A 27,883-nucleotide genomic window follows, 5' to 3' on the forward strand; every position below is an offset into this window, starting at 1 on the left:
CTACTACATAATCACAGAACCCTAGAACTGACCAGTCGATATTCGATAGAACTGTATCATTGGGGATTAACTGATCGCCGTTCATGCGGATCCACATCTCACACTCACTTTTTCACAGTAGACTGGGATCTTGAGAAAACTTTTGGGAACTTAATATACTAAATCTCACAAAACTAGTTTAGACCGAAACTTACTGGAATTTATTATTGTTAACTTAATTAATTATTAATTATTATTTATTACTACTATTGCTATTATTAACGAGTTGGAAGAATAAAGAAAAGAGAGCGAAGGAAAGGACATAAGAAATTATTATCACTTGTTGCACAAGAAATATATATTTAACAATCACTCGTAACAAATCAGAATCGTCTCAACATCTAGGTTCCAGCAATCCCATCGCCTCGGGCAGGAGGTCACATCCGACGGGAGCAAATGAAAATATGGGCGAAACAGCAATAAGGTGGCAGTAGCAAAATACCCCTGTAGTTTTAACTCAGCTCTATTAACAGTTTTATTTCATGCGATTATCAGAATAAAATTATGACAATTAAAAAAAATTTCTTGCCGTGCTTATTGGTTTCACATCCTTCTCAAGAACACAATTAGATTGACTACTTGGTTACTATTATAAGCTACACGAGTGCTCTTTATATGAGTTTAGAATTTAAAAAAAGAGAAATCTACCAAATAGGATCGATGCAAGATTATGCAAGGAGTCGATCTTTCAAAACAACGGGAACCTCTAGTAGGTCTCCGTGGAATTTGCTAATTGCTTCAACAACCCCATTAGCATCTAGAATATTCTTCGAAATCGTTCCACTCACTTGCGTAAATGAGACATAAAGCCAGCTTCTAATGAGTTCAATGCATTTTGAAACCCATCTCCAGTTAATGGCCGCTCGCAATCTTCTAGAACAACATTTTTACGGGTACCCTCAGTCAGGAGAAAATGACGCAAATATTGGTAGTAAACTCATTATGGTGGTATTTTTATAAAGAGTCAATAATTCGAAGATCACATTCGGAGATGTTGTTTCATGTCTTTGCAATTTATTCAGCTTTCGCTTTATTTTTTTATAGATTTATTCGTTTGTTTTGGAGGTAAGTGGTTCCGCAGCGTCTGCACAATCGGTTGTTCGAAACCGCCCTAGCGCAGCCAAGTCGATTAATGCAGTCTATAGCAACACCCCTTGCGCCGCCTCCGCCCTGCTATTCGTCGAAAATCAATTCGGACTGCCCCGATAGGCAGTAAGGGACGCTACGCGTGCAAGGGTGGCGCGCTGCAATAGAAGGCATCGTGCAAAACAGTATTCAGGGGCCGGCTGCTTGCAGTGATTCAGGGAGCGATGAGTGGAATCACCCCCGTCTCCATAATCTACGACCCTGTATACGGATACTCTACCTGAAATCCGTACCACCCCAGATTATGCTGCCTTTTTCCCCTTATTCGCCATTTTCAATTTTTTTTATTGGCAGGAAAAAATTGCTTAAGAACTTCAAAAACAAACTTCATCTTAAAAGGTGAGCTAAGTACAACTTACGCATCACGTACAAGTCCAACGCACTTGAGAAACGCGAAGTAACGTGGCTTTCGCAACGCTTAGCTGATGAAAGTGAAGAGATTTAGATGTCCCTCGATCATTTCAGCCTTTTTTTTTTTGTTTTTGCGAATTACCAGAAGTGGAGAAGCATGTTCTTCTCTTAAATCAAGAAACACATTTCTCGTCCATATCCTACCACAATGCAAAAAAAAAGATTTTTTGAACTAAAGACAACTAACTAGCTAAAATGAATTCGGTAATTCAATGCCGCTAAGAATAAGAATAGAATTGGATTGCCGGAAATGCGATTAACACTTCATTTTTAAATAAAAAGCAGGGTGAAAAAGACAGTGCAATTAATTGCCTGATTTTTGAATCGTAACGCTCTGACACTTTCACCGTACTTGTATTTATTAATTTCCTTGTCAAAAATTTTTTCATTTTTTGAAATAGTTGCAGAGAAGTTTGTATGTACAAGGCAGGTTCTCAATGTATTCTGTTCTCACACGGATGTCCTCCAGAAACGTTGAAAATTTGCTCAAATTTCAAAACAAAAAAGACTTAGGCACACACACGTGACTGTTCCGGAGAAATGCGGAATTTTGATGAGAAGTATGATTAATGCAATAGTTTATCATCTTTTTCGATATTGACCCATGAATGACCACACTGACCAAGTCTCAAAATTTCTCGAGGAGAACCCTCGTAACACTATCTCTACATGACAGCTGTAGTCTCCCTTCTCCTTCTGTGTTTTCCAATCTCCACTCCAACACCTACTTTTCCCATCCATCAGCGCAGCTGCAGTTTTCACTTTGTTCGTCAATATTTTCACTTCTGAGCTGATGAACGATAAGGGAGTTCGACACAGCTGCCTGCAACACAGTCACATGAACATATGAGATGCGAGGTGGGGTCGTGCTTAATCAGTGGGTTCATCAACTGATCGACACCCTCTGCGCGCCATGTTCATGATATCATCTCGTCGACCTTCACACCGACCTTTGAAAAGTGCGAACACCTCAGAGAGCAAACAAATCTGTGGGAGTTTGCAAAAGAAATTTGTGAAAAATCTATATAGCTACAAAAACCGATGCAAACAGAGACGATTTGAAGGCGGCACATGACGAAATTGACGATTTCGGAACCTCTCCATGAATAGGCAGGGGCGGCTCTCACGAGTATGAGAGTGATCACGCTCAATTTCTCCTGATAATCCAAAAAAAGGCTTATGCACTCGCCTTCGCTTCAAAATAATGTTGTGCTTCACTGTTGTCTTCAAGGTCACGTTACAGTAAACTACTAGTTCAGAATCTGAGAAAAAGTAGTTTTAGTGCAGCTTTTTCGATAATTCTGGTTTATTTAGGTAAAAGACCAATGATCTTTCCATCACGCCTTTCAAAATGTGTCCCACGATTTTAAACCAGCTTAGAATTATCGTTCTCATGCTTTAAGAAACGGTTCAAAACTAGGGTTAACGCGGGTAGTATGTCTAGTCTTTGGATTACAAGTATTGTAAATTTTGTGGATTTTGAATAAAAGGTGAAAAGGTCACCAAGATAGTCGAGTTCTCTTTTTTCTTCTCCATAGGAGAGGTGGTGGCTCTTCCATCTATCCATCCATCTCCTCCCACCACCCTTACAATTGTCACCTCTACCGATACCCATAGCGTCGTAAAACCGTCAGCGACACTAGCCTAGTAAAGCCCTAGCTTATAATGGATATCATATTGATAACATACATAAAATAAATGTTTCCCTTCTTGAAAAAGGCCCCGAAAAACCTTTTCAAGTATCGGGCTTTTGGTATTTTCTCCGCTTTTTTAACGTCACCATGTTGCTGTGACTCGCTATAAAAAGCTCATTTCATCGTGTGCATTACAGAGTGAATAAGCCGGTAGTGTCAACGAATGTTTTGAATAAATCCGCAATCAATCGATGAATCAACAGTGCTTTATTAATGACCATTAGCTGCCAATAGCTATCACTGAAAGTTCGTTCAAACTGTGGGTTGTTGCCTTTGAGTGACGAATCTGTTATAGCCAGTTGAAAAACTTGGCGTGCAGCCCAACACTACTAAAATAACTTTTCCTAGTAGTAATGAACGAAATAAGACCGATACAAGAATTATGCAAACAGTAAGAAAAAGGCAGACGTTCCGTGTAGCAATAGTTGTTTTGTCTTTTGTTGTTCCTTTTTGCTGTGGCTTGCCAATTTAACTTCTGAGCTCCCAATTCGCATCTGAAAGGGGCTTATTTTCAAAAGGTGCAGAGCCAGAACGACTTTTCTTGTGCTATCAAACTTTAACCGATAACACAGTATTTATAGAGAGCAAAGGAAAATCCGTTGTATCGTCTACTAGAAAAAGTGGCCCACTTTCGTAAATTCTTCATTAATGCGGTCGGTTTAATTTTTAAAAAAACATTACAAACCGGTCCAATGGATAAGGAAGCGTTTAGTGATGTTTCGACTAGAATTGAATTTTTTTACTAGCCTTAAGGAAGCCGCTCAAAAATTAATAATTTTTTATCAGCTCGAAGTGCATTTGAGCAACACAACAGCTCATAACTACTTTGTGATTCTAAAAGTCCTATTTTTCATTAAAACAACAATTTTCTTTCGTAATTCACAGAAAGAGCACACCGAAATTTAAGAAATCGTAAATGCAAGGATAATCTCTCGAAAAAAAAATCTTGTAAGAATCACATTTCAAGGGATGACCCGGAACGAACGAACTCTGGCACTGATTAAGTACGGTACTTTCGAAATACTGTAGAATGTCATTTGTGATAAAATATTTTTGCATAATTCCTGCAATATATTAAAACTCGCTTTAAACACACAACCTTCTCAACATGCTTCTCAATGACGAATGATAGTGTTCAGTGAAGCCTCTTAAGCCTTTCATGGGCAATTCTCTTCAGTTTGAGTTTCAGGATTAGGTGGTGTTACCGAAACGTTGGCATTATGCCAAGTTTTTCATCATTTGTTCCCGGACTTATGTCTGGCGATTTTTCGCAACGGGTCCCTCCTCCCGCCTTCTTTCTTCTCTAAGGGAGACAAACAGTCATGCCACATGTTCTTCCTTACCTCTGTGCTAATTCACACCAAACCAGATTCAGGAGCTATTACTTGATATCATATGCAAAAATCTGGTAGATCCTTCAAATCACGGAAAGACGACACTATTTCTTTTCTTAAATCGAAAAGACTGAAAATATCGATGCATTTTCCCTTCTGGGAGTCACAAACCCGAAATGTAATTCTCGTATTCACAGGTGTTTCGTGAATAAAATTAAATCCTACCAGTTGGGGACTACAGCTGCGAAGAAGCAGACAGTGCAGATTTGCAAAACTACAGGCGAGAAACCACCGGAATTCGAGGTATCCTCAAGAGAGCGCAGACGGACGGAGACATGACTGGCATGAATACATGCCGTTCCCGCCCACACCACCGACAACCACGGACGCCGATCGTACCGTCCTCGTGCAATCCGTTGATCGATTCAACGTTTCAACCACCGATCGATCAATAATCGATTATCACATTGTATTTGTTTTCGTCAAATGCTATTCGCGTCTATTCATGTCGCGATTCCATTCATGGTTAATGCACGTGTTTGCCTACTCCACGACGAAACACCTACCAATGCAAACAATGTCTGGAATTCTTCAAGATAGTAATTGGCACTGAACAGAACGATATGGGAACAGCTTCGCTCCACCTTTTTTTCCTCAAAAGGAGCAGCGGAAACTAATTATGCAATTTGTTTAGCGTACTTGTTAAAACCCCGATCAAATTGCATTTATTTGCTGCAACTTTTTCCGCTATGCTTAGTTGTGTAATTGCAGATAACGCCAGTTGTCGCCAGGTAGCGCCGAGTATGAATGTCGTACAAGGCTTGCTGTCGGCTGTTACTCCACTCTCCGATGGTGACTTTGCAGACCGTCTCAACTATTGTGCAACCACTGTCGGTTTAGTGTTGACATCGGCGTTCATTTCTGGATGGAGGTATTGATCTGTGGAAGTCAAATCATCCGTTTATAAAGTCATCGATTGCAGCTTTGTCGGTTCACCTATCCAATGCTGGTTTCCGGCTTATTACAAAGGTGAGTCTCTCGTGCAAATTGTGAACAAAGTACTATTATTACTAGAATGAACACTAATTTCAGTTGAGACTTTCAACATTTTAATTGGTTTAAAATTACTACTCTTCCGGTTTTTTCTGTTTACCTATACTCGGTTTTTTTTAGACAATTTCTTTTTTATTCGAGACAACGCCTATCAAACGTAGAGAATTTCCTAAAAAAAAAAGAGAAAACTCGTCCTTCATTCCAGGAAAAAAGCTCTTGCTACAGATCCTTTCATGAATCCATGTACGGATGTGGTGCATCCGAAGCTATTTCTAGCAGCTTCTTTTAGCATCATTTTTGCTACAAGTAATATTAATTATTTGTATTCACATTTGTACAGGCGGGTGTAGTGTAGCGGTTAGAGGTTCCGCTTCCTACACGATCGATCGGAGGATCGAATCCGCCCTAGTGCTCACCAAGCCCTTCGTTCCCCATACAGCTGAAGGAGATGGTCAGCGACAAGAGGAAACCAATCAATTGGTTCTTATCTTCTTCTTGAGTTTATATCCGAGCTTATCTTGTAAAAAAAAACGAATACAGGTACATAGCAATATAAAACATAACTGTTAAAAAGTATAATAATACAAGGAAGGAGTAAGAAATAACATTTCATAATCAGAAAGATTCTTTGTTCCTTCCTTCTGTCCATTTCTTCAGGCACATTTTCACCACTACAAAACTTAGTTGGATTCTGCTGAAGCTAAAATGAAGAGAAAAATACCCGCATTAGTCAGAAAAGATTTTAAAATTTTGAAAATCACAGTTGTATCAGTTGCAAACGAATCAACTGATGGGTTGAAACTTTTAAATTCCAGCGTTAAATCACTTCGTTTACCAAATGTTAGCCTCAGAAGTCCCCCCTCTTCCTCCTACTTCCTTGTTCAAACCTATTTTCTCACAGTTTTTGTCGTTGCTGCTTTCTTGCATCGCGCTTTATCGAACCGCCGCCATCTTTCACCAAAAAACAGCCATACACTTATTGTATCTTTTGAGATTATTATAACACATCGATCAATATCGATCTATACGAAAACTTTCAGGATGGTGGATGGAATATGCGTTAGATTACTGCTATGTACAAAATACGTATTTTGTACCCATGACGGACATTAAAGTCCATAACGCTTTCGATTTCAATAATCACATGGTGGAACTTCCAAGAAATTACAGCGAACGCGAAGAGAGACAGATTGGTGAGTGCAAATTAGGAAAACCAGATGAGTAACATGATGGAGAGAGCATTGCAGGTTACTACCAGTGGGTACCGTTTATACTTGCCGCACAAGCGATTCTCTTCTATCTCCCGGTAGTCATATGGCGTTCAATCTACGAAAGCTCAGGTTAGAGTCTAATCACACATCGATTATGCCTATTGGTCGATACTGATCGAAACATTGCCCTAGGCTTCAAAGTCCGAGCCATCTGCGACACCTGCAGTATGCATGCAAACATGGATGAGGGCACCAGACAGAAGAATATGAAGACGATTGCTGCATTTCTTGTTCAGGTGAATCGTGATGCCATCTAAATGTATGTGACGTCTGTCGATGATCGTAGGATTTTAGGAACATGCTGTAGCGGTAGTAAAAGCAGGAAGAGCCAGAAGGATCACCAGCGGTAGCTATATCACTATTGTCTATGTGGTAAGCAGAATTTGTGCATCTTTATGACTAGGTTAGCTACTTGTTTTTAATTTCGTTTCTGCATATTTGCATGACCTCTACGGCACTGTTTGTATTTTTTGAAATTCTTTGCTAAGAGTACCTAAATCTACCCTAAATAAAAGTTATAGTGTCATCGGGAGTAGCGAAAGCGTGTTGATCTAATAATTATCAATATGCCGACTACCCCTGATGTTGCGCACACTGTTCCTTATAGGCCGTTAAGTTCCTCTACGCAGTGAACGCCATCTTCCAATTTATGTTCTTGAAAAATGTACTCGGTGTGGATACCTACACCTGGGGGTGGGACGTTACCATGGACCTGTGGAATGGTCGCGAGTGGCCAGAAACAGGAAATTTTCCGAGGTGCGTTAGTCGCATGTTGGTTTAATGCTGTGCTAGAACCGACCACTGATTCCAGAGTAACAATGTGCGACTATGATGTAAGAGTCCTCGGCAACCTGCATAGACACACCGTACAGTGTGTGCTGATGATCAACATGTTCAACGAGAAGATCTTCGTGGTTTTGTGGTATTGGCTGTGTGTTATGCTGATTGTGAGGTAAGTGACAGGGTTTCTATTCAGGTGCTTAGTTCATAGAAGGGTCTTTTGCACTGTTTCCGCTCACTACATATGCACATGTCGTTAGTTATTCCTCGGACTTTTGTATTTGGCAGACAGTGTGACCTACAGAATAACTAACTGAACAATTTCGGAGGATCCACTACATTTTGAAAGCACCAGGCTTTCGAAATACGGTCAATCAAACCACTGTTACAAGTGCAGCACTATTCCTTCTTTTCTTCAGTGTATACAGCTTCATCAAATGGGCTGTGGCTACAGCAACAACCAGCGTAACTGGAAAAGCACTGGTGAACAGCTACATCCAACAAGTAAATATTTTCTCGAATAAATATAAAACTCGCCGTTTTATTTTTTCCAATCTACTGTACTTAGATCGACTCATCGGTGGCACGCAGCCTGCACAAGCGCTCGCTTCTCCAGCAGTTCGTCTCCGAGAAGTTACAAACCGATGGCGTATTCTTAGTGCGGCTTGTTTGTGAGTTTTACGGTATCTGTAGAGCTTGGGAATCAACAGAATCTTCTCACGATTTCAGCTGAAAACTCAGGAGATATGGTCACGCTGGCGCTATTGAAGACATTGTGGGAGGATTTCGTGAAACAACGCGGTGAACACCCTCCACCGTATACGGAACCGCTTTTGGTAGCCAACAAGAAGATTAGCGAGTCCGACCTGTAGATCAAACACTAATCCATCTGCAGTAAAAACCAGGGAAAACTATCGAATTTCACTCGAACACGAATTTCACTTAATAAATGAGCCTTTCAAGAGCTTCCCGACGATTTCTGTTGGAAATTTCGACATTTGTACGAGTCACACTCTGCCTGTCTTACCGCTTAATTATGCCGTTGTCGACTGATTTACTGACCATTTTGTGATAGTTCGTATTGGATTTTTAGGCATTGTCAAGATGGTGTTCTGTATGTAAAGAGATTCTAGCTTTCAAATCCAGTGAGGAAATAGTGTGCAGATGTTGAGATTCAGGATTCGTAATGAAAAAATTATACCTTGTTTTGTTGGACAAAAGCCAAGCAATGCACAAGCGACTTTAAAGAACCATTAACCGTTCACGAGAGACGCAGACAGCTGGAAGCGTGACAAGACAGTACGATAATGGAGGGGTGCCGAAAGACACGTATGTGACCAAAGAGAGCAAGTAAAATGGGAGGAGCGAGGATACTGTATCGCCGAGAGAGTCCTGAAAAACGGGCGGATTATAGGAGACGCAGGCGGGCCGAGATCGATGAGAGAACGAAGACGCAGAGCAACCAGACGATCACGGAATGCGGTTGTTCCATTGCGACCTCGTCGAGTGGTGAGCGGCTGGCGGCATCTCCCCGTTTTCGATGACACGGTACTACAGTAGCCCTTTATTGATCGGTGTTCTTAGACTATTATTGACTACGAACTGACATTATTCAGCCTGACATCTTTCTTAATTTGCCCAATGACTTCTCCTAGGATTTTCCGGAGTCCTCGAAATATCGATCGAATCCCTCCATTACCATTGAACCGTGCTGTTCTCGTGTTTTCACTGTGTCTCAGCTGCCTCCGTCCTGCTTTTTTCCTTGGTTGATGACGCCATCGCTTTGTACGCCTTTCATCATCACATCAGTCATAACTACATGCTGTACACAACAGTTATACAACTTATGAAAGATTGCCTCACTGACATCCACCCAGGTGGTAGGATTGTTTTGTAAATAATTGACTTTAATTTTAATTTTCTCATTGAAGGAAGCGCATAGAAGGCAATTTTTCTCCATTGTTCTTGGAGTTCTGGGAGTTCTCCATCGTGTAGTAGTGCCGGTGCGTCTTCAACAATTTTTGGACTCTTCGTAAAAACTGGCGGTAAAAGTTCACCCAAAAGAAAACTCTCCGATCGCGTATATACAAGCACAGGTGCTTGAATGACGAAAAAAAAATCAAGTAAAAAAAATCCCAAGAAGACAAGTATGTCAACTGTTTTGCGAGAAGAAAGCTCTGATCAGTGTTCCTATGTTTTCAGGAAATACAGTCGTTGCCTTCATGACATAGTCATCATGTAGCCTGTTACACGAGAAATACAGAAAAGATTTTTCTTGAAAGGAAAAGAGAGTCAGTCCTATGTCCGTCCTCTCACTTTCATAAATTTCTGAACTCTCGTATGCGTTCTTTTACTGACCAATTGTTCTTCCTTCTTGATTTTTGTTTGCATCTATTTACCAGGAATATTGAGGGGTTTTTCTGGGTTCAACTTTAGCAGAAAAAATCTCTTTTTAATATTCTTTGTTTCATTTTCTGCTAGTTCTTACTCTTCACGGAAATCATCCCTTCGAAGTACATTCATAATCTCTAAACGTTATCATTTTTTAATATTCCAGAACTTGTGCTATATATCTTAACATAAGACGCGTAGCGTATATGTAAGATATTAACTTAAACTTAATTATAATCTCATTTAGAAAGAATCTCAATTCTGAAAGTATGTACTTCTCTTTCTTAGATGTTGAAAGCTCGTCAAACATTGGTCCTACTATGAGATAACACGCAGAAATGGGAGTTACGAAAAGCGATTAACTCAGATAGGTGAATTTGCAAAGAATGAATAGAAACGATTAGGATTCTGTGAATGCCTGCAATTTCAAGAAGAGATACATCAGCGAAGATGGATGGTGAAAAGGAGTATACCCAAAATGAACGTAAACTCCACTTTCCGTTCTCTCCAATCTCACAAAAACCATAAAAACCCTGTTAATACATCAACTTGAAAAATGCGCTCCAGTCACGTGTCCTTTAATAGCAAACGTCTTCTGTTTACAAGAAGATTTTCAAACGTGCTGCTGCCCCTTCTGCTTCATCACATCGTGCGATGCTATGGGACATCTAGGCCCTGACATTGACTTAGACCTACGATTGCCTTTGATCGTAGCTTCTGTTTAATTACCGATTAAATGTCAGCTGGGTCCAGGTCCCGCCTTGTTTTGGTTTTTAAAATCTTTAATGATCAGGGAAAATATTGAAGACTTGTCTCTATAAGCGTCCGCTTCATCTTGATTCATGAGCAGAGCCAAATGTTTGAAAAAAAAACTCAGGTTTAGAAAGTGTTGTTTTGTTTTTGTCTAATTCTTCTCTCCTCTAATCAAAAACAAGAGATTTTTGTCGTCTTCCAGCTTTATCTGGTTATGTATCCTAAATCTATGTTTCAATTTCAATCTAAAATAATCCTATATGCATAATTCCTGAAAAATTTTATATTTTCTAGCAGTTTCTTCTTCTTTTTGTGGAGGACCAGTCATCTTCTTCTAAAATTACCTTCACCTTCTGAAATCTTTGAACCGAATATCTGAAGATTCATCGGGATCAGAACGATTCGAAATCTCCGCTGCGTCTTGATGAATGATCTCATCTTTCTAAAATGTCGCCTTCATTGTGTTCGCTTCTTTTTTTTTTGCGATGCCGCAGCCGCCCTCTTGCTCGGATATAGCTAGGTAGCCGAAAGTACGCCATACTTGTTTTATATCTGCTGTCTTTCACAGTTTATCTTCTTGCATTTCATGAAAGTATTTGCTGATTTTTCCGTGCGTCTGCATTATGTCGTATTCGATTTGCGTCTGATGCACTTTGCAACAAAGAGATAAACTAGTCGCAGCGAGCGTTTTTTGTTGCAAACTGCGGGATTCTTGACTATGGTCCTTCGAAATGTGATAACTTTTGTCAATATTCGCTTTCTAGGAGATGTTCTTTTTGGACGCGTTCCTCAAGGGCCTCAAACCTCAGTACGATGATGATTCATGCGATCGACTGAACTACTACTACACACCAATGTTATTTGTGATCTTCTCGTTGACTCTAAGCGCTAAACAGTGAGTCATTGGCTGATTTTGGAAAATTGATTGCAGTTATTCAGTCGTTAATTCATTTCTCAACTAACGTAAGTCATTAACGAAAGGGTAAACCAAGGTCAAAGCAATAATTGCCACCCTGTCGACAACTGAGGTATTATCTCGATGCAAATTTTGTGAGAGTTGTGTTACGGGGCCCTGCGCAACTCATCGCACATAGACGTCCCGTCAAAGGTCATACGAGCAAGGGCGATCATACGCTGATTGCCTATGCGCTCCCTTACTCCACGTTCCCGTAACCAACGAAGGCAATTTTACCTGTAGTGCAAGAAGGGGACCGTCGCAAGTATGATGTGCGGGGAAAGAAAATCTTCCCGTTTGGGATCTTCACTGGTCATATTTAGATACATGTCAGGTAGTAGGTCTTGGTAGCAACTATTTTCTCGCTTCACTACATAACGGCGGATTAAAACGAACTAGAATTTCACTGAGAATTTTCTGGATAATTGCATTCTCCTGTTTGGTTGTAACCAGATACCATCAGGTCAACAATTACATTCTAGAACGTTGTTCTAATAAAATATTTCAATTGATTGGGTGCAAAAATTGTTTGTTTTGATGATTTCAAACAGTAGCAGCATTAAAATAGAAACAGAATATTATGTCAATTTGTTCTCATAACACGCAGTATCTAATTAATATATTTCTGTTATGCACGTCACAAACACACTTAATTTTTTTTAATTTGATTTTTTTTCTCCTTTTTGACGCAAAACTTGGTTGGACTTCCTAAATAATATTGGTGGTCTCTATCTGTTCTTTGCTTCTTTTTTTCTTATTAAAAAATAACCTTGATCCTATCAGTAACAGATGATCGCCATGCCTCCTATAATGAGTAAAAAAAACGAGTCAACTAAGTTTCAGTTCTGTTACTAGAAAAAAAGACCGTTACTGAAGAGATTGTTCAATATTTTCTTCAGAATTCCGTTAATTGTGAAGAGAACTATGTTACGGAATGAAAGCGATAAATGAACTCAAAAATATAAAAAATGATGCTGAAGCTGAAGTGATCCTTTCTGAAGCTCACAAAAATGCTATTCCTTCTACAAATTAATTCTACTAACCATTCTTCTCGATCCCTTGTCACAAAAACAGCATGCGAATTTTTGAATATACGCAATTTTTGAAGAAATGACCCCGACAATAGTGAGGTCTGGGGCATGTTTATTTTCACAACAAAGGTTTCGATACGTGCGGCTATGTACATATCTGTGATCCGTCAATACGTAACTATTTCATGATTAGTTAACTTCAGGTACGTCGGTCAACCTATACAGTGCTGGATTCCAGCCCAATTCACAGGTGGGCGATTAGCTATGCTATGTTCATTCCCACAGAGTATTATCCAGCTAAAGAAGTTTAAAACTTCTCAAACTGAATATCACATTACGACGGGCTAAGCCCATGCTGTTTAGCATCGACACTGAGCGATAAGCCGACAGTAACCACGATATTTGCATGTGATCTCTAGTTACTGGACTGAAAATCACTCCGATCGATATCAGCGTTGGAAATCTCTGACTCGCTCGCGCCGAGATGTGATATTTGGTCGAGGGGTTTTTTTCAGAGGAATGTTGTGAAAAATTGTGGTTTGCATTCTGGTCCAAGGAGTTTCAGGAATGTCGCATGATGTTAGTGAACTGCAATATAATCAGAATGAGAGAGGAGGACAGATCGAGAAGGAAGCTTAGGAACGCGAAAAAGCTTAGGAATTGTGGATTTTTTAAACTAAACTAATAAGGCAACATTTTAGGATTACCTGTCACTGTCGCTGTCATATGCATCATCATGCCAAAATAAAGAAATATTTTAGTCTAATGTTTTAGACTTCGTTTATACTCATTCCTGCTCCAAAGTATTCCGGGAATTAAAGATTTCTTGGACGCACTGTAATAGCAGCATAATTTCAGGAGCATGGGAACAATATAGCGAGAACTACTGTTTCGTACAGAATACGTACTTTGTTCGACCGGACAGCTATATCCCGGACAGTGTGATCGACAGAGAAAATGCAGAGATTGGTAGGTTTCAAATAGCATAAAAGGTCAAATATAAAGTCACTGGGATGGGATCCACTTGCGATGCACTAACCCGTTTTACTGCAATCCGTAAACCAATTCGTAACCTCTAACCGACTGCGCCACACCTACCGCTTGATAGCATTAGCATTTTGAAAAAACCGAAAACTTTGGAATAGCACAATAGAGAATGAAAGCAAATCCCTACCCGGATTTTAGTACTCTCATGAGGCAGATGGAAGTGAAATCAGGTTCTATGTAAATATCGCATTTAAAAGAACATAATATTAATGATGATAGTAATGACAAATGATTGAAAAGAAATAACTGAAAGCAGACAAAGAGACAAAGATGATGAACTCAAAAAATAAATTTTCAAAAACAATTCCCTCGCTGTTAAAGTCGGTATGCTGTTCGGCTACTAGCTATTATCACTAGACACCACTTTGAAACAACTAAAGTAAAAATGCGATATTCTAGGCTACTATCAGTGGGTTCCGTTCATACTTGGCCTACAGGCGATCCTCTTCTATCTGCCAGCTTTATTCTGGAGGCTATTCAATTGGCAATCAGGTTCACAGTCTACTTCGAGAAATGCACTCAGGCCTTGAACTCAATAAACTTCTTTTACAGGAGTGGCTGTGAAATCGCTGGTTAAAATGGCACGTGAAACCACTGACATGCAACCAGAGAGGAAGCGAGAAGCCGTAGCGGTAATGGCTTGCATTGGGGTCGAAGAAGAACTATTTTCTAAACTTTTTTTTCTCATTTAGGTGGTAGGCGCTCATATACATGATTCGCTTCGTGTACAGAGGAAAATCTCTCAATACAGTGAGCTTTTATGGCATTTTGTTGTAGTGACTCGATATTTGCCAATCGTTTTCCTTTTTTTTCAATTCCTTCCCGTGTTTTCTTACTGGATCAATTTTCTCGCTACAATGTAGCGAAAAATAGTGTTGTTATAAAAATTTCGTTAGGATTATGCTATAAAACAAGGAGAAGGTTTTTTATACTCACTCACTTCGCTCCGATAGTAGCAATCAGTAGAGCCCTGTTTGAACCTTGCGACAAATTATTTTTTTTATTGTATGTGCATCAGTTACATTACATAATTGGACTGTTAGCAAACTGAGCACGCACATATTTCACCTAAGTAATTTCTTGTTGCCTCTTCGGTGGTTCTGCAGCACAAAAAAAAAAACCGGTAATAATTTTTCCTTGTTACATGCTTATTTCTTTGCTGTACGATACGTCTTCCTGCCTATAAACAGCTTCTCGTAGTCCCTCGGGGTTTAAGCTCACTCAGATCTGGCTTTTTTTTGGCGACTTTCTCATCATTCTCCTGCGGTACTGAAAAAGTGTTTTTTTTTTCAAAAATTAGAAAGATTATCATCACAAAAAGTGATGATACATGCGGTAGGTCAAACCACCAAAATAAACATCCCTAAATTGGCATTTACGCCACTAGATGTTGTGCAACTGTACTAGAAGCTTTTTTTTTCAATTTGACATCATTTTTACTGGATGTGTAATTGCGGACTAACCCCTTATGCTGGGTACTAGTTTTCCGGAAAAAGCAGTCACATGACACGTTCAACGTTTTCTGTACCCATAAGTCTCCCACAACCTGCCATTATATCACTACCATTTCAAAATTGAGACAATTGTTCAGTATTGATTGACAAAACAGGTTTGTTACTTCGTTCTCAGGTCCTATCAATACTACAGTTTTTACCCCAGTAAAATATCGAAGGAAACCGACAAGATGGTAGTTCTGGAACGTTTTGAAATTAAAGAAAGAACGAAGTAATCATTCAATAATTGGTACCATTGTTAATGCTATACGTTAGTTGTAAGTGGTTGGATACGATCAGAGTTTCTGTTCAACCGTCAGATAAGTGTCAGTTACGTACGCGAGCTCATGTTAGATTTCTAGAAGCTTCTATGAGCGACAGCAAAAAAGTTTGGTTTTGGAGAAAAAACCTTCCACATTTACTTTGAAAGTTTATGTTACCTCTTTTGTGAAATCTGTCTAATAGAGAGTAAGCAGTAGAAACCCTTTCCAAACATCAATTTTTTATCCCAATTATCTTTATTTTGATTTTTTTTATTCTCCTGAACTGTTTGCATTGGAACATTTTCAGTGGAAGTTATTGCGACTTGCATCACCCTCTTCTGTTCTCCAATTCTTATCGCCTTCAGTTACTCCCCTTGTTAACCTACGCAACGTGCGAACGGTTGAAAGGTGATTTCACGGTCCTGCCTGCGAATGTTCTTTTGAAAACGCTTCGTATGATCGAGAGTTTTAGGGACACAGAAACTAGTTGTTCAGGGTTGATCATCATCTGTTATTTCCAGATACGGAAGAAAATAGAAGGGGCGCAAAGATACCCAAAATATTCAGGTCCGTTGAGAACGAGAAAATGGGCGTCATAGGCGAGAAGTATGGTAATCCGATGAAATACCGTGATTCTCTTCAACGATGTCATTCCAGCTTAAAAGCAGCATTTCCCTGGAACGACGTTTTTTATACGTTACAAAAAGGGAGTTTCGGCTGTCGATCTTGTGATCTTTGCTGATGGTTCGAAACCATCGCAGTGAAAACTAAGCCTTTCATGTCTGTGTAGTCGATAAATTGGTATCGGACTGGTCTAGCAGGCTATCTTGAAATGTCGTTCCGTCCCTGCAAGTCATTTTACGGCTTAACACGTGTTTATAAAACCTCTGAATTTTGAATTTCTGAATTTTGTCGAAAGCGTAGGCGAATCCACATAGGAAGTGATCTACGCTGTGCATTTTACCATTAAACCCTTATAGATAAGGTTCTCGAAGAATTCATGAGTAATTTCCGTTGTACAGAAAATAACCGTAGCGATTTCATAGATTTTTCTCGCCCCTATCATTTAATGGCACCACCCACGGTCAAAAGATGTTTAACACTATTGTCTATAGACAAATCGTGAAACCTGTGGCTGCTGAGAATTGCCACAGGAGAGAGTAACAAGAACTTGAAGGTTTTTTTCAAAGTTTCTCTGTAGTTTCAAACACTGATGCAAGAATGGAAAGTGCTGAGACTGCCAACAATCGATAGGTGCACATGAATGACGATCAGCTGACGTAATTGCAGGACTCATGTGTCAAAGCCAGTTTTGAGAAGACATACATTTTTTCGCACAATGTTTACAAACATAAACCACAAGACCGCTCACTTTTACTGGTTTCACCGGAACGTAGTCGGGCAGCTAATTAGTTTTTGGACTGGAAAGTATCTTATGCGGGTACCACTTATAATGTGTGCAGATGAACTAGTACCAATCGAAAATATAATATAATAAATATAAATATAAAGAATGTTAGTACTTAAACTTGGACAGTGAATTCTTAGAAAAAAGGGGACGAGAATATCGCTGTTCGTCGAGCAAGAGATACGATAACAGTAAAGACTTCTCCAAGTCCTCTGCTCTTGAAAATTCGGCATCGGGAGCCATACTTTCGTTTTCTTGTTATAGCAAAGAGGTTATAGTTAAGCTTTTTCACTTTAACTTTCCTCGCCTTTATCAAAATCCTGAAAACGATGTGAGGTCTTTGATGTCATGCATAACCCGTCAAACTCCTCTCTCCTTCTCGATATCGTTTCCAGTGCATTACACAAAAGCTCTGAAAGGAAAACAAACTGAGCAGTCTCACGGACGGGCGGGGCTCGTAAACGACCGCACGTTGCATACGTGACAATCTTATTGCTCACAAAGTTACGAACGGCATAAAACTATTAGCGATCGACAAGCAATTGACTACTCTCACCAGCCCGCTAGTCGGTGAGACTGGCCAGCTTGAAGAGAGGAAGTCAAGCCAATTTTAACGTTTCACCAAAACGTCGTTGACATAACAAGAAAATGGAAATAATGACCATCTACAATCTAATTTCCTCTTTTTACTTCAATGATTCAATTTTCTAAAATCTCGCGTTTCATACTCGCGCTAACACACCGCCGATCGCCTTCAGGCAGTAAGTCACAGTTTAAAGGCATCACCCCACGAATCTGAGGTGGTGCAGATTTTAGGTGGAGTGTTCTTATAAGGGATAGTAGATTACGGAAAGGAGGGTGATTCCGTCTATTTCTTCCCAATTGCCGTAAAAAACGGCCCGGAAGATACGGCTTCGGGCCTTCTGGCGCACTATTTTCTACAAGGAGTTCAACTGGAGCGCGCCAGCCTTGTGCGGCGCCGCATCTTCCGGGCCGTTTTTTACGGCATTTTGGAAGAAAAGGACGGAATCACCCTCCTCTCCATAATCTATTATCCCCTATAAGAACACTCCACCTGAAATCTGCACCACCTCAGATTCGTGGGGTGATGCCTTCAAGAGCGAAAATTAACTGATTTCGAGAGCGCAATTATTCGAGCAAGTCTTGCCCCTACTTCTTTTTCGTTTCAATTCCATTTGGTTATGATAATAGAACTGTGCCATTTAGAAAATATTATCATGAGTGCTCCGTTCAACAACTCATAATTCATTCAATCAGGTCATATTGCCCTAACCTTTCCGGCGAAAATGAGATCGCAATTTCGATCAAAAAATGTCACTAAGAAATAAGGCGATGTTTTCGTCAAACTTTGAACTCGGTCCAGGTTTGAAGAGCATGTGTATTTTCGATACATAAGCTGAACCAACAAAATTCAAATTTCACAGTAACTCCCTTCAATTTTTACGATCTGTATGGCACCGTACAGGCTTTGGAGTTATGCTTGAAACATTTGGACTGGCATTTGGTCAGAGTACCCGCGATGAATCACGCGAATCAGTCTGGAACTTTTAACAAAATTTAAGGATGCTTACGGTAAGTTGAAATCCATAATTATCCACTAGACCCAAACTAGCCATGCTAGAACCTTAGTGAGAAAAACTTGAATGCTATATAATCAATTAACATTAACATAACATTAACTCAGTACACTTTCAAATCTCCTAAACGATTCTGAAACATGAAACTCATTTTTTCTTCCTTTTCTTTTTGTAGATGTTAATATAATCGATATGAACGTAATCGGATTATAGGGCAATGGCCGCTTAATTGTATAAGAGAAACGACACATTTCCCAAAGGAAATTGTTTTGAAAAAAACCTTTAAAAAATATTTCACTGTAGGGGAAACGATTAATGTGCGGGTAGAGCAGTCACGGTAATTCTTTGCCAGAAAACAAAAAAAAAACTAGATAACTGTAGATTGATTCTTTTTTTTTCATATCGTTAAACACCAATCGATTCATGAAGACGAGTTCCACATATGTAACTTATTTTGAACACAGAGAACGTCTACAAAAGCACTTTCTAAATCAACAGCGGCCACAAACTAGTGGGTCTTCCTTTAAAATTCGCCTGAGAATAAATAATATTTGATGCGAATGAAATGTAAGAAAAGTTAATCTCTAAATACATATACATAAGGTACACGAACATTTTGGTACCCTATTCATAGGCATAGTTTTAAGTCCTGAGATTTCCAGAAGAAGAAACGGCCCGGAAGATGCGGCGCGTGCACAAGGCACTCCAATTCGACTTGTTGTAGAAAATAGCTCGACAGAACGCTCGAAGCCGTATCTTCCTAACTGTTTTTTTACGGTAAATGGACGGAATCACCCTTCTCTCCATAATCTACGACAGACATAACCCACCTGAAATCCGCACCACCCCAGCCAGACTCGTGAGGTGATACCTTTAAGGAACGCACTTTTCCAGCTGGAGAAGATCTAGTACTTTTAGGGATTTATTCAAAAGATTAGTCATTGTCGGCAAAATTCCTACCTGTAGAGTTATTTCTTCGAAAACACTTGGATTTACGATTGGAGATCAAATCCACAATTTTGCTCTGTTTCTTTATTTATGTAGGGCAATTTCTAAACAGCTGTCAGCGGCATGTAGTAAAATTTTCAGTTCTTCACCTTGATACTTACTTAAAACTCTCTCTCGATGATGTGACATAGGAATTAGCACACTGGCAGTTGGCAAATTTCAAATGGCCAAAGTGGAAAAAATTGGACTGATTTTTGATAAAACACAATTTCCGTGGTTCCCATTGAAAACTTCTGTCAGAAGTAGAAAATTTTGTTGGTAGAGAAATGATCTTTCGAATGAGATCAAATTCACCTGAGTTTGTGATGTTCGAAATCTTCCCTCTGTGACGAGGTACTTTTCCCTACCTGGGAAAAGTCAGCATGACATCTCACTCCCCAGCCAGGCGATCCTTCTATTCTTCTTTCGACCTTGCCACTTTGGGACAGTGTATTTGAATATAGAGTAGTGTCCACAAATCAATTAGTCATAAAAATTACAATGAAATGTTTTTGAAGCCCAAAAAAAGGAGAGTATTTTTAGAAACAATGAGACAAAAGAGGGAAAAGAATAATAGTATATGATTAACAGAGCCAAATAAGTAATGTGCTTTCACTCCTACATATACTTTAACGCTAGCAGCGCTACCACCGATATAAGAACTACGAGTATCGAGTGCTGACAGAAACAGCACACTGGATTCGAGAAGAATCAGCCTCAAATTCTTCTCATTTGAAAACCACTTTATAATGATACTCTTAAAAATAACTATGAACCACCGGCTACTTTGTCTGAACCGCTGGCACCTCGCTACGGCCGTTATCGGAATCTGACGCTTTGGATTAATTTTGTTATGATCAGAGCAGCGCACTGGAAACCTGTTGAATGATGCTATTCGGGATGTTCTGTCACGTTTCGCTAATTCTACGACCTTCCCACTATAAATGGCGTCAATGAAGCATTGAAGCATTGGAGCTCCGTGTTTGACTACTCGGAGATAGGAACGCTGTTTTCAAGGACTTTCCAGAATCACATGGTTCGTCTAAGAATACTAAAAGCCAACTAAGAATCCAGTGATCCAAACAAAACGTGTCTGCGTATCTTAGGTATGCATACTTCCTTACCGGCCTTTCTTCGCAACATCTCCGCGCGATGCCTCGCCGCTCCTAATCGAAGTCAATTGCCATCACATTAGTTGGCGACAGTTCAGCCGCAGAGTCGAGTGATCCCCGCGTACACAATGAGGGACCGACGGGGAATTTCGGCTGGGTAGCGATTTTTAGAGCTGCGAGCTGACCGCTTCAAAAAGTCCCTACTCAGCTGCTTCAGTTTTACGTGAAATGAAAATAAAAGTAGGACTGTAACTCTTTCATAAAAAAGAACGAAAAATGAAACGACAAATATTGGTGTGAACATCAGCTGCTTCAACTTCTCTAGCAGAAGGAATTTTCGCAAATAATTTCTGAACATATTACTTTAATATAGCTCTTTCGGATAAATCACAAGTAAATAAAGCTGAGCTGAGCTAACAGTTAATTCAATCGATATGAAAAAGTGCTATAGTAAACTTTTGACTTTTTTAAATTGACAACGAAAAAAATCAGAAATTTAGAGACGATTTCGGATTAAGAGAGATCCACCGTTCACCGAATCACCGATAACCACTTCATGAAAACTGTTACTATTATTTTCTTCTGAATCACCTTTACTCAAATAAGAAGGAATTATTCTTGTTAGACTTCATTATAGAAAAAATCAGGAATGTAACAAAAAAAAAAGTTGAGTATCTAATAGTGTAGTTGCCAAGAAGGAATAAATAATACTATGTTCTTGTGTAGCATAATAATAATCAGTAATAATTCATGATAATTATTGGTTATTTTGTTTGCTTTCGTTTGCTCGCAAATTAGCAACAATAATAATCGCTTATATAATCGAATTGTAGAGGTTCTCGCCTTCTTTCGTCTTGAATTCGGAAAGCATACAAATTTATTTCACTATTTAGGACTTATTCGTATTTGTTACCGGAGCTAAGGTTGATTGTTGAATTCAGGAGATTTTTGAACTTTTTACGAGATGTTTTTTTTCTAAATTCTTATATGACCAGCTTATAAAAAAGGAGATTATCCTGGATTCCCACCATTACAGAGGGTATCACAGAATGTGTACATCGCGGTATGTACCTCAACTGCTTATATCTATTCGTCAAACTGCTCTACGTACTACAAGTTCTCGGCCAGTTCTTAATTCTCAACAGGTTTGTGATAGTTTTTCGCTGACTGGATCAACATTTGTTCTATGCTCGCATAGCATTTAGCTTCCTCTCAACCAGCTACACAATGTGGGGTTTTGGTATCCTCAACGACCTAATGCATGGGCGCGAATGGGAGGAAAGCGGACATTTTCCGCGGTGAGTCAACACCCTTCTAAAGAAGTCATTCGTGGTTCTTCCGTCCATAACACATAGTTTCCGTCTTTTGAAAAACAAGCTTAGAGTGATATGTAAACACATGCATTGAGATCTTTCGTTTGCTGGCAAAATTTGGGTAACTTACAAGAAACTGATACCCATAAAACTTTTCCTGCGCCCAGCAATTTTGTAAATGCAGATAATACAGAATAATGTTATTTATATTGTCATGTATATTTGTACAAGCGGCTGTGTCTGAGAATTAAGGACAAAGAAAGTGTTTACTTTGCGGCTTACATGGTGCAGTCTTACTCGATCAAACATAATTATTGGCGACTATAAAATCAAACTCCAGCTACGAAATTTATTTCCCTCGCTAAGAAATTGGCGACCACATTTGCCAGGCATTACCGTTCCTGGGCTGCAGAAGTGGAGCGCGGATGCTGTAAGACTGGAGATGTGAAACAAACAGTAACATTGCTGGAAAATCCATGTAGCACCAGTTAGATTCCTGGACCGACTTCAGTTCGCGCGAACAGATTGTGCAACCGGTCATGCGTGTCCATTTCCGCGCCTTTTATGGATTCTTCTCAACAAAAACTAATCCTGTACGGATACAAGCTTAGTCCTTAGAGTAATGTGGGTGGCATAGCTGTCCTATCCGATCAGAAACATCCGCTGTTCACAGTAAGGCACTTTTTTTGTCAATTCCAAGAATGTCCACGTAATTCCTTTTCATATGAGACCGCTCCATTCGACGCACAGGGCGGGTGTCCTACAATCCGGCAGAGATTCGGCTGTGACTGCTCGATCGACGGTTCGAAGCCGTCCAAGTGCCAAACAAATCACTCTTCTGGGACTAATACATTGGTACTAGACATGTCTGAAAGAACAAAAACACTTATCTGATATATCGGCTCGCTCCCGAAAGTCATTGTAAGGCTGCAAGAGTGTTCACGAGCACCAAACGATTCTAAACTGAAATCGAACGCGTAGGCTCATTCGCGCACTTTTTTCATCCGTTATCCCACACATGTGACAGAAACTCATATTTTGATAACTGGTTTATAGTGTTCGACTACTATAAGTTTTTTTTTTGCTGCATTCTAAAATATTCTATTCACAAGAAACACTCTTGAAGAAGAAGGAGACAATTTTCAGGAAGGTATTTCAAAAGAGTCGAAAACATTACAATTATGGAAATTCAGAAAAAATTGCTAAAGCTCAAAAGGGAACACTTACGACTCTGTGGGTAAATCTTGCACTTTAAAGTCCTTGGAAGTTTCGACGAAGACACATGAGGTAATTAGGATTAGAAGTTTTCCAAACTCTTAACTTGCTACCGCCGTTTTCTCACCTCGCCTAGACCTCGCTTACCACTCAAAAAAGCTGAAGTGAGATGGATCATTTGATTAAGAATCATGCTATATAATAACGCGCTTAGTCCGTTTGTGTGTGTGTGTGTGTGTGTGTGTGTGTGTGTGTGTGTGTGTGTGTGTGTGTGTGTGTGTGTGTGTGTGTGTGTGTGTGTGTGTGTGTGTGTGTGTGTGTGTGTGTGTGTGTGTGTGTGTGTGTGTGTGTGTGTGTGTGTGTGTGTCACGAAAATACTGCATAATGATGCAAAACTCTGCACCGGTGGGGTGCCTGCCGAACCATCCCCATGCAGCTGATCGGCGAACACTCTACCTTTCCATCTTGTCAAGAGACCTACGTATATGTAGGCTTTCATAGGCCAAGTTAGTTCCTGTCATTTGTTAGTGAGGGTAAATGAACTTTATGTGAATGTACAATTCCAAATTTGCAAACTATCATGCTATATAATAACGGGCTTATTCTGTCACGTGTGTGCGTCTTTGTGTGTCTCAGTCACGAAATTCCAAAAAGAGAGGGGGACGGGTACCATGGCGTCGGATTGGTGCGCGGGAGCCCCAACGCGGTAAAGTACGGTAAAATGGTTTCTACGGCGTCGAATTCTGCTCGGAGTCAGATAGCTATAAAATGGGGACAGACGGGTCCCATGGCTTCGGAATGGTGTGCGGGAGCCCCAATGGTAGGATGGGTTTCTACGACACAATCGCGTATCTATTTCCAAGCATATTTCCCTGATGCTGCTAACATCCTTTCTTCAAAAAGTGGAAATGCACATACAAACGGCTGCTTGGGTACAATACTAGCCAACGCATGCAATTGCGATGATGATACTCACGTCATTTCATGTTAGCACATCATTCTTTGCTAATAGTTGAGAGCGGAGGAAACTCATACTTGGAATAATGTTTCCAAATTGAAAAGGTGTGGGAGAAACATAGATGTAAAATCAAGTTTGATTGATCTCCAAACATAGTACTGACGTGTTTGGGAAGAAAATCATGAAATCTCTTATCTATGCCTAAATTTTTAAGGAAAAAATTGAAAAGTCGTTGGTAGAAGAAAAAAACAATTATAATTTTACAAAAAAAGTCACTACTGTTATTTATTATTGATGGGTGAAAGCGAGCTTTTGCCAGACGTTCAGATTGGTAAAGAAATAAAAGAAATAAAGATCAAGAGCACTTGAAATTTTATTTCAAACTTGTCTAGAAATGCTAAACAGATGTGACAGATGTGTCCCTTGCTTTCTTCAGTACCTTCAATTTTCCTTCAATCATTCCTATACATGAAAGGCTAACAAGCCAATTAGTTCGAAAAATGCCACTCATGGTTGTATCCCACAATTGAGTTTACGTAAACAAACTCGCTGTCACTAGCGTTCCCATTTTTCTTGTTTTGTTCCTGTTCAGTAACACAGATTAAAGACCAACTCAGTACTCAGTACAGTGGGAAACGAGGAGAAGTCGTTATTCTTCTCGTTCCTGCGCAATGGAAACTGCTGATTTCTATGCCAAAATAATAGGTTTTGGATTTAATGGGGCATACGACCTTACTCGAACGCGTGATGACGGTGCTGCCCCTATTTTCATCGTGTAAAGCGGTGAGAGCGGTATGGTCAAACGATGGTCGCATCGACGAGGGGGCAATAAAAGGCGAGTAATTAATCGAAATACCGACAAAGATATACCGTAGGGCGCCGATTGAAAATAGACAGTCAGCTGAAAAGGAAGGGTATAGCGCTTTCCGGGGAACCACTTAATTATCTATTTATTCCTTCGCTTTATTTGATTTACTGATTTATTTCTACATCAGTGCAAATTTCATTGTCCGAAAGCATGGGACGCTAACCGGTTCCCAAACGAATACCTTTATTCGCACAGGTCTTAAAAACACGACGAACAAAATGTTCATCATTGGAAGCACACCCGTAGCTTCTTATTTACCGTCAAGATGAGGGTGCCCTGTGCAGTCGAGGTAAATCTATAATCTCTTCAATTATAGGGATCACTGGAACTTACGAATATCTTTTGATAATTCTGGCGCTTCGCGTTTACAAGGAAACCACAACTTCTAGATGAGAACTGCAGGAGTGGAGTTTTCCGAGGCTCACTCGATACAGTATCCAAGAAAGTACTTCAATGAGTCAAGGCTGACAGAAAAACCCCACTATCAGACTACACACCCCGAGTATCTGCTCCTTTACCATACCGCACTTCCACGATAGGTTCTTACCACATCCTAAACAGGACCCTTACCACCAACCAAACAAGTTTTGCTCAACCCTTACAGCATCTACGATCTGCTACGCAGTGTCTCACGCTTGAAAAATTTGAAGGAGAAAAAAAAAAAAGATTTTGAAAAAAAAAAAAAAAAAAAAAAAAAAAAATTTTAATTGTGGAAGGAAAGATTTGCAAAACGTTGTGGAGAGATTTTTAGAAGGGGATAATCCTTAGGTTCAATATGAGCATAAACTCAGAGGATAGAGGACAAAAGGAACGACAAAAAGACGTTTTAAAAATAGTACAATTGAGACCACTGCTCCTCTACTCATTTCACAATTCAAAATTCAATAAAACAAAGGTACAATAAATAAAGAATAAAGAATAAAGTTAAGGCGATGATATGATAAAACCAAATCAAAAAGAAATATTCTGAAAAAGATGTGTTTATATATATATATATATATATATATATATATATATATATATTGTTTCTGAAAGTTTTCCACAACAATATCATTTCCTTAAAGATTCAAGCTTCAAACCCAGACGTGATGCCTTCAGCTTTATATAAACCGGCTGATATGATCAATTTAGATAAACTGAAGGAAACTTCCAGGAATAATTGGCGTCCAAATTGGCTAACTATCTATCTACATTAATTTTAAATAACGTCTTTTTTTTTGTAATACAATTTCTTTTAGAGTCACCATGTGCGACTTTGAGGTTCGAGTACTGGGTAACAAACATCGTCACTCTGTTCAGTGCGTGCTGATGATTAACATGTTCAATGAGAAGGTAAAAATAACATTTATAGAAGATTTATAGAAGTTTTATAGATTATAGAAGATAATAGAACCGCTTTTCTACTTTTCTTCCTCTTTATCCTTACCTTTCCAGTCCTCTAATGTGAAGAACGGTATGAGGGCTGCCATAACAACGTTATTAGAAACTCACAACGGCTGCTAACAATTTTTTTTAATGGAAATACACAAAAGTTCCAAAAAATAGCCAGGATCAACAAAGCAAAAAAATCAATTTTAAAATTAGAGAACGATTCGCTGCTCTATTCACTGCTTGCACATGAACGCTGATGTTTGAGATTTTCATGGTGAACAAAGGCGTAGACTTGAAAGGGAGATAAATTGACTTAAATTTTATAACTTAATCTACCGAAGTTGACTAAAATCTACTAAGGTGTTTTAATTTTCAAGACGTTCATGCCCTCTCCGTCCAAAATCTATATGGGTGTCATTAACTGCTTATGAACGAGATTTTTTGGTCAAAAGGACGATTTCCTCCAGACAATTATCACTCTTCTTTTCAAATGAAACTGACTCATTACTATTTGAATAGAACAGTTACTTTAAAGACAAAGATTTCATAACTAAATTAAAAACATTTTTGACTCCAATCCTCCGTTTTCATTTTTTGCTATTTTATATTGCGCATTTAAAGAAACCCTGAATTTACCTGCAGATGACTCTTTTCCTTGTTGAAATGTTCCTTTTCGCCTCTACCCATTCTGCTAATTTTCGGTATTGGAAAGAGAGAATTCATACCATCAAACCAGTTCAAAAATGGCCGTAGACTATTCGACAAATTACTACTCTACGTCCTATGTAGTCCCACGGAATGACACGGACATGCAATCCATTTTGCAGGTCTACCTTTTCATCTGGTTCTGGCTGCTCGGCGTTGCCATCTACAATATTGGTAACTTCTTCTACTGGTGTCTCCTACTGCTCCCCGAGGAGAAGCGGACGAACTTTGTCGGTTCGTACCTGAAACTTCTCGGTCTAGTGAACGACGAGGATATTTCAAGTGAGATCTTCAACGACATTCCCACGTTCATATCTTCCTCCGGCTATGATTAATATCAATCCTAGGTCACCGTGCACTAAATAAGTTTGTGCAAAGGTCATTACGTGCCGATGGAGTGTTTATACTTCATCTTATTTCTAAGAACGCTGGCGACATCATCACTACTGATATTATCGCTACTTTGTGGGGAAGATTTTTGGAGGATGAAGCCCAAGTAAGAAAAATATTGATTGACAGCTTTTCGAAAGAAAACGCACCTAAACGACTTTTATTTTTAGGATGCAGAGGGACCCCAGGCTCCTACGCTCGAGGATGTGGACGGGTTCAAGGAGCGGCTTGACAAGCAACCACTTAATTAGTTATTCATGATACTTTGCACTCAGAGAATTACTGGTCGTACGCGAT

The 27,883-nt window shown here is 39.5% G+C and overlaps 1 protein-coding gene across 3 annotated transcripts; it reads left to right on the forward strand.

The window, feature by feature from the left end:
- Positions 1 to 4,976: 4,976 nt before the first annotated feature.
- Positions 4,977 to 27,837, forward strand: RB195_005767 (uncharacterized protein; the record flags this gene model as incomplete). 3 transcript variants are annotated; one of them, XM_064178494.1, is made up of 24 exons in its annotated part: positions 4,977 to 5,223; positions 5,396 to 5,555; positions 5,607 to 5,653; positions 6,718 to 6,870; positions 6,925 to 7,017; positions 7,081 to 7,184; positions 7,243 to 7,320; positions 7,556 to 7,704; positions 7,760 to 7,900; positions 8,148 to 8,232; positions 8,297 to 8,399; positions 8,458 to 8,564; positions 11,637 to 11,767; positions 13,062 to 13,108; positions 13,717 to 13,827; positions 14,305 to 14,397; positions 14,458 to 14,537; positions 14,598 to 14,655; positions 21,803 to 21,911; positions 21,972 to 22,064; positions 26,359 to 26,452; positions 27,319 to 27,478; positions 27,544 to 27,692; positions 27,757 to 27,837. In XM_064178494.1, 24 exons carry the CDS (start codon positions 4,977 to 4,979, stop codon positions 27,835 to 27,837), a joined length of 2,673 nt encoding a protein of 890 aa, XP_064035534.1. The 3 variants fall into 3 exon arrangements, with proteins under 3 accessions (XP_064035534.1, XP_064035535.1, XP_064035536.1); XM_064178493.1 differs by lacking the exons at positions 4,977 to 5,223; positions 5,396 to 5,555; positions 5,607 to 5,653; ... (7 more) ...; positions 8,297 to 8,399; positions 8,458 to 8,564 and having other exon boundaries at positions 11,640 to 11,767; XM_064178492.1 differs by lacking the exons at positions 4,977 to 5,223; positions 11,637 to 11,767; positions 13,062 to 13,108; ... (8 more) ...; positions 27,544 to 27,692; positions 27,757 to 27,837 and having other exon boundaries at positions 5,374 to 5,555; positions 8,458 to 8,600.
- Between the last annotated feature and the right edge of the window lie 46 nt (positions 27,838 to 27,883).

Source organism: Necator americanus, chromosome I (assembly GCF_031761385.1).
Source record: "Necator americanus strain Aroian chromosome I, whole genome shotgun sequence".
Taxonomy (NCBI): domain Eukaryota; kingdom Metazoa; phylum Nematoda; class Chromadorea; order Rhabditida; family Ancylostomatidae; genus Necator; species Necator americanus.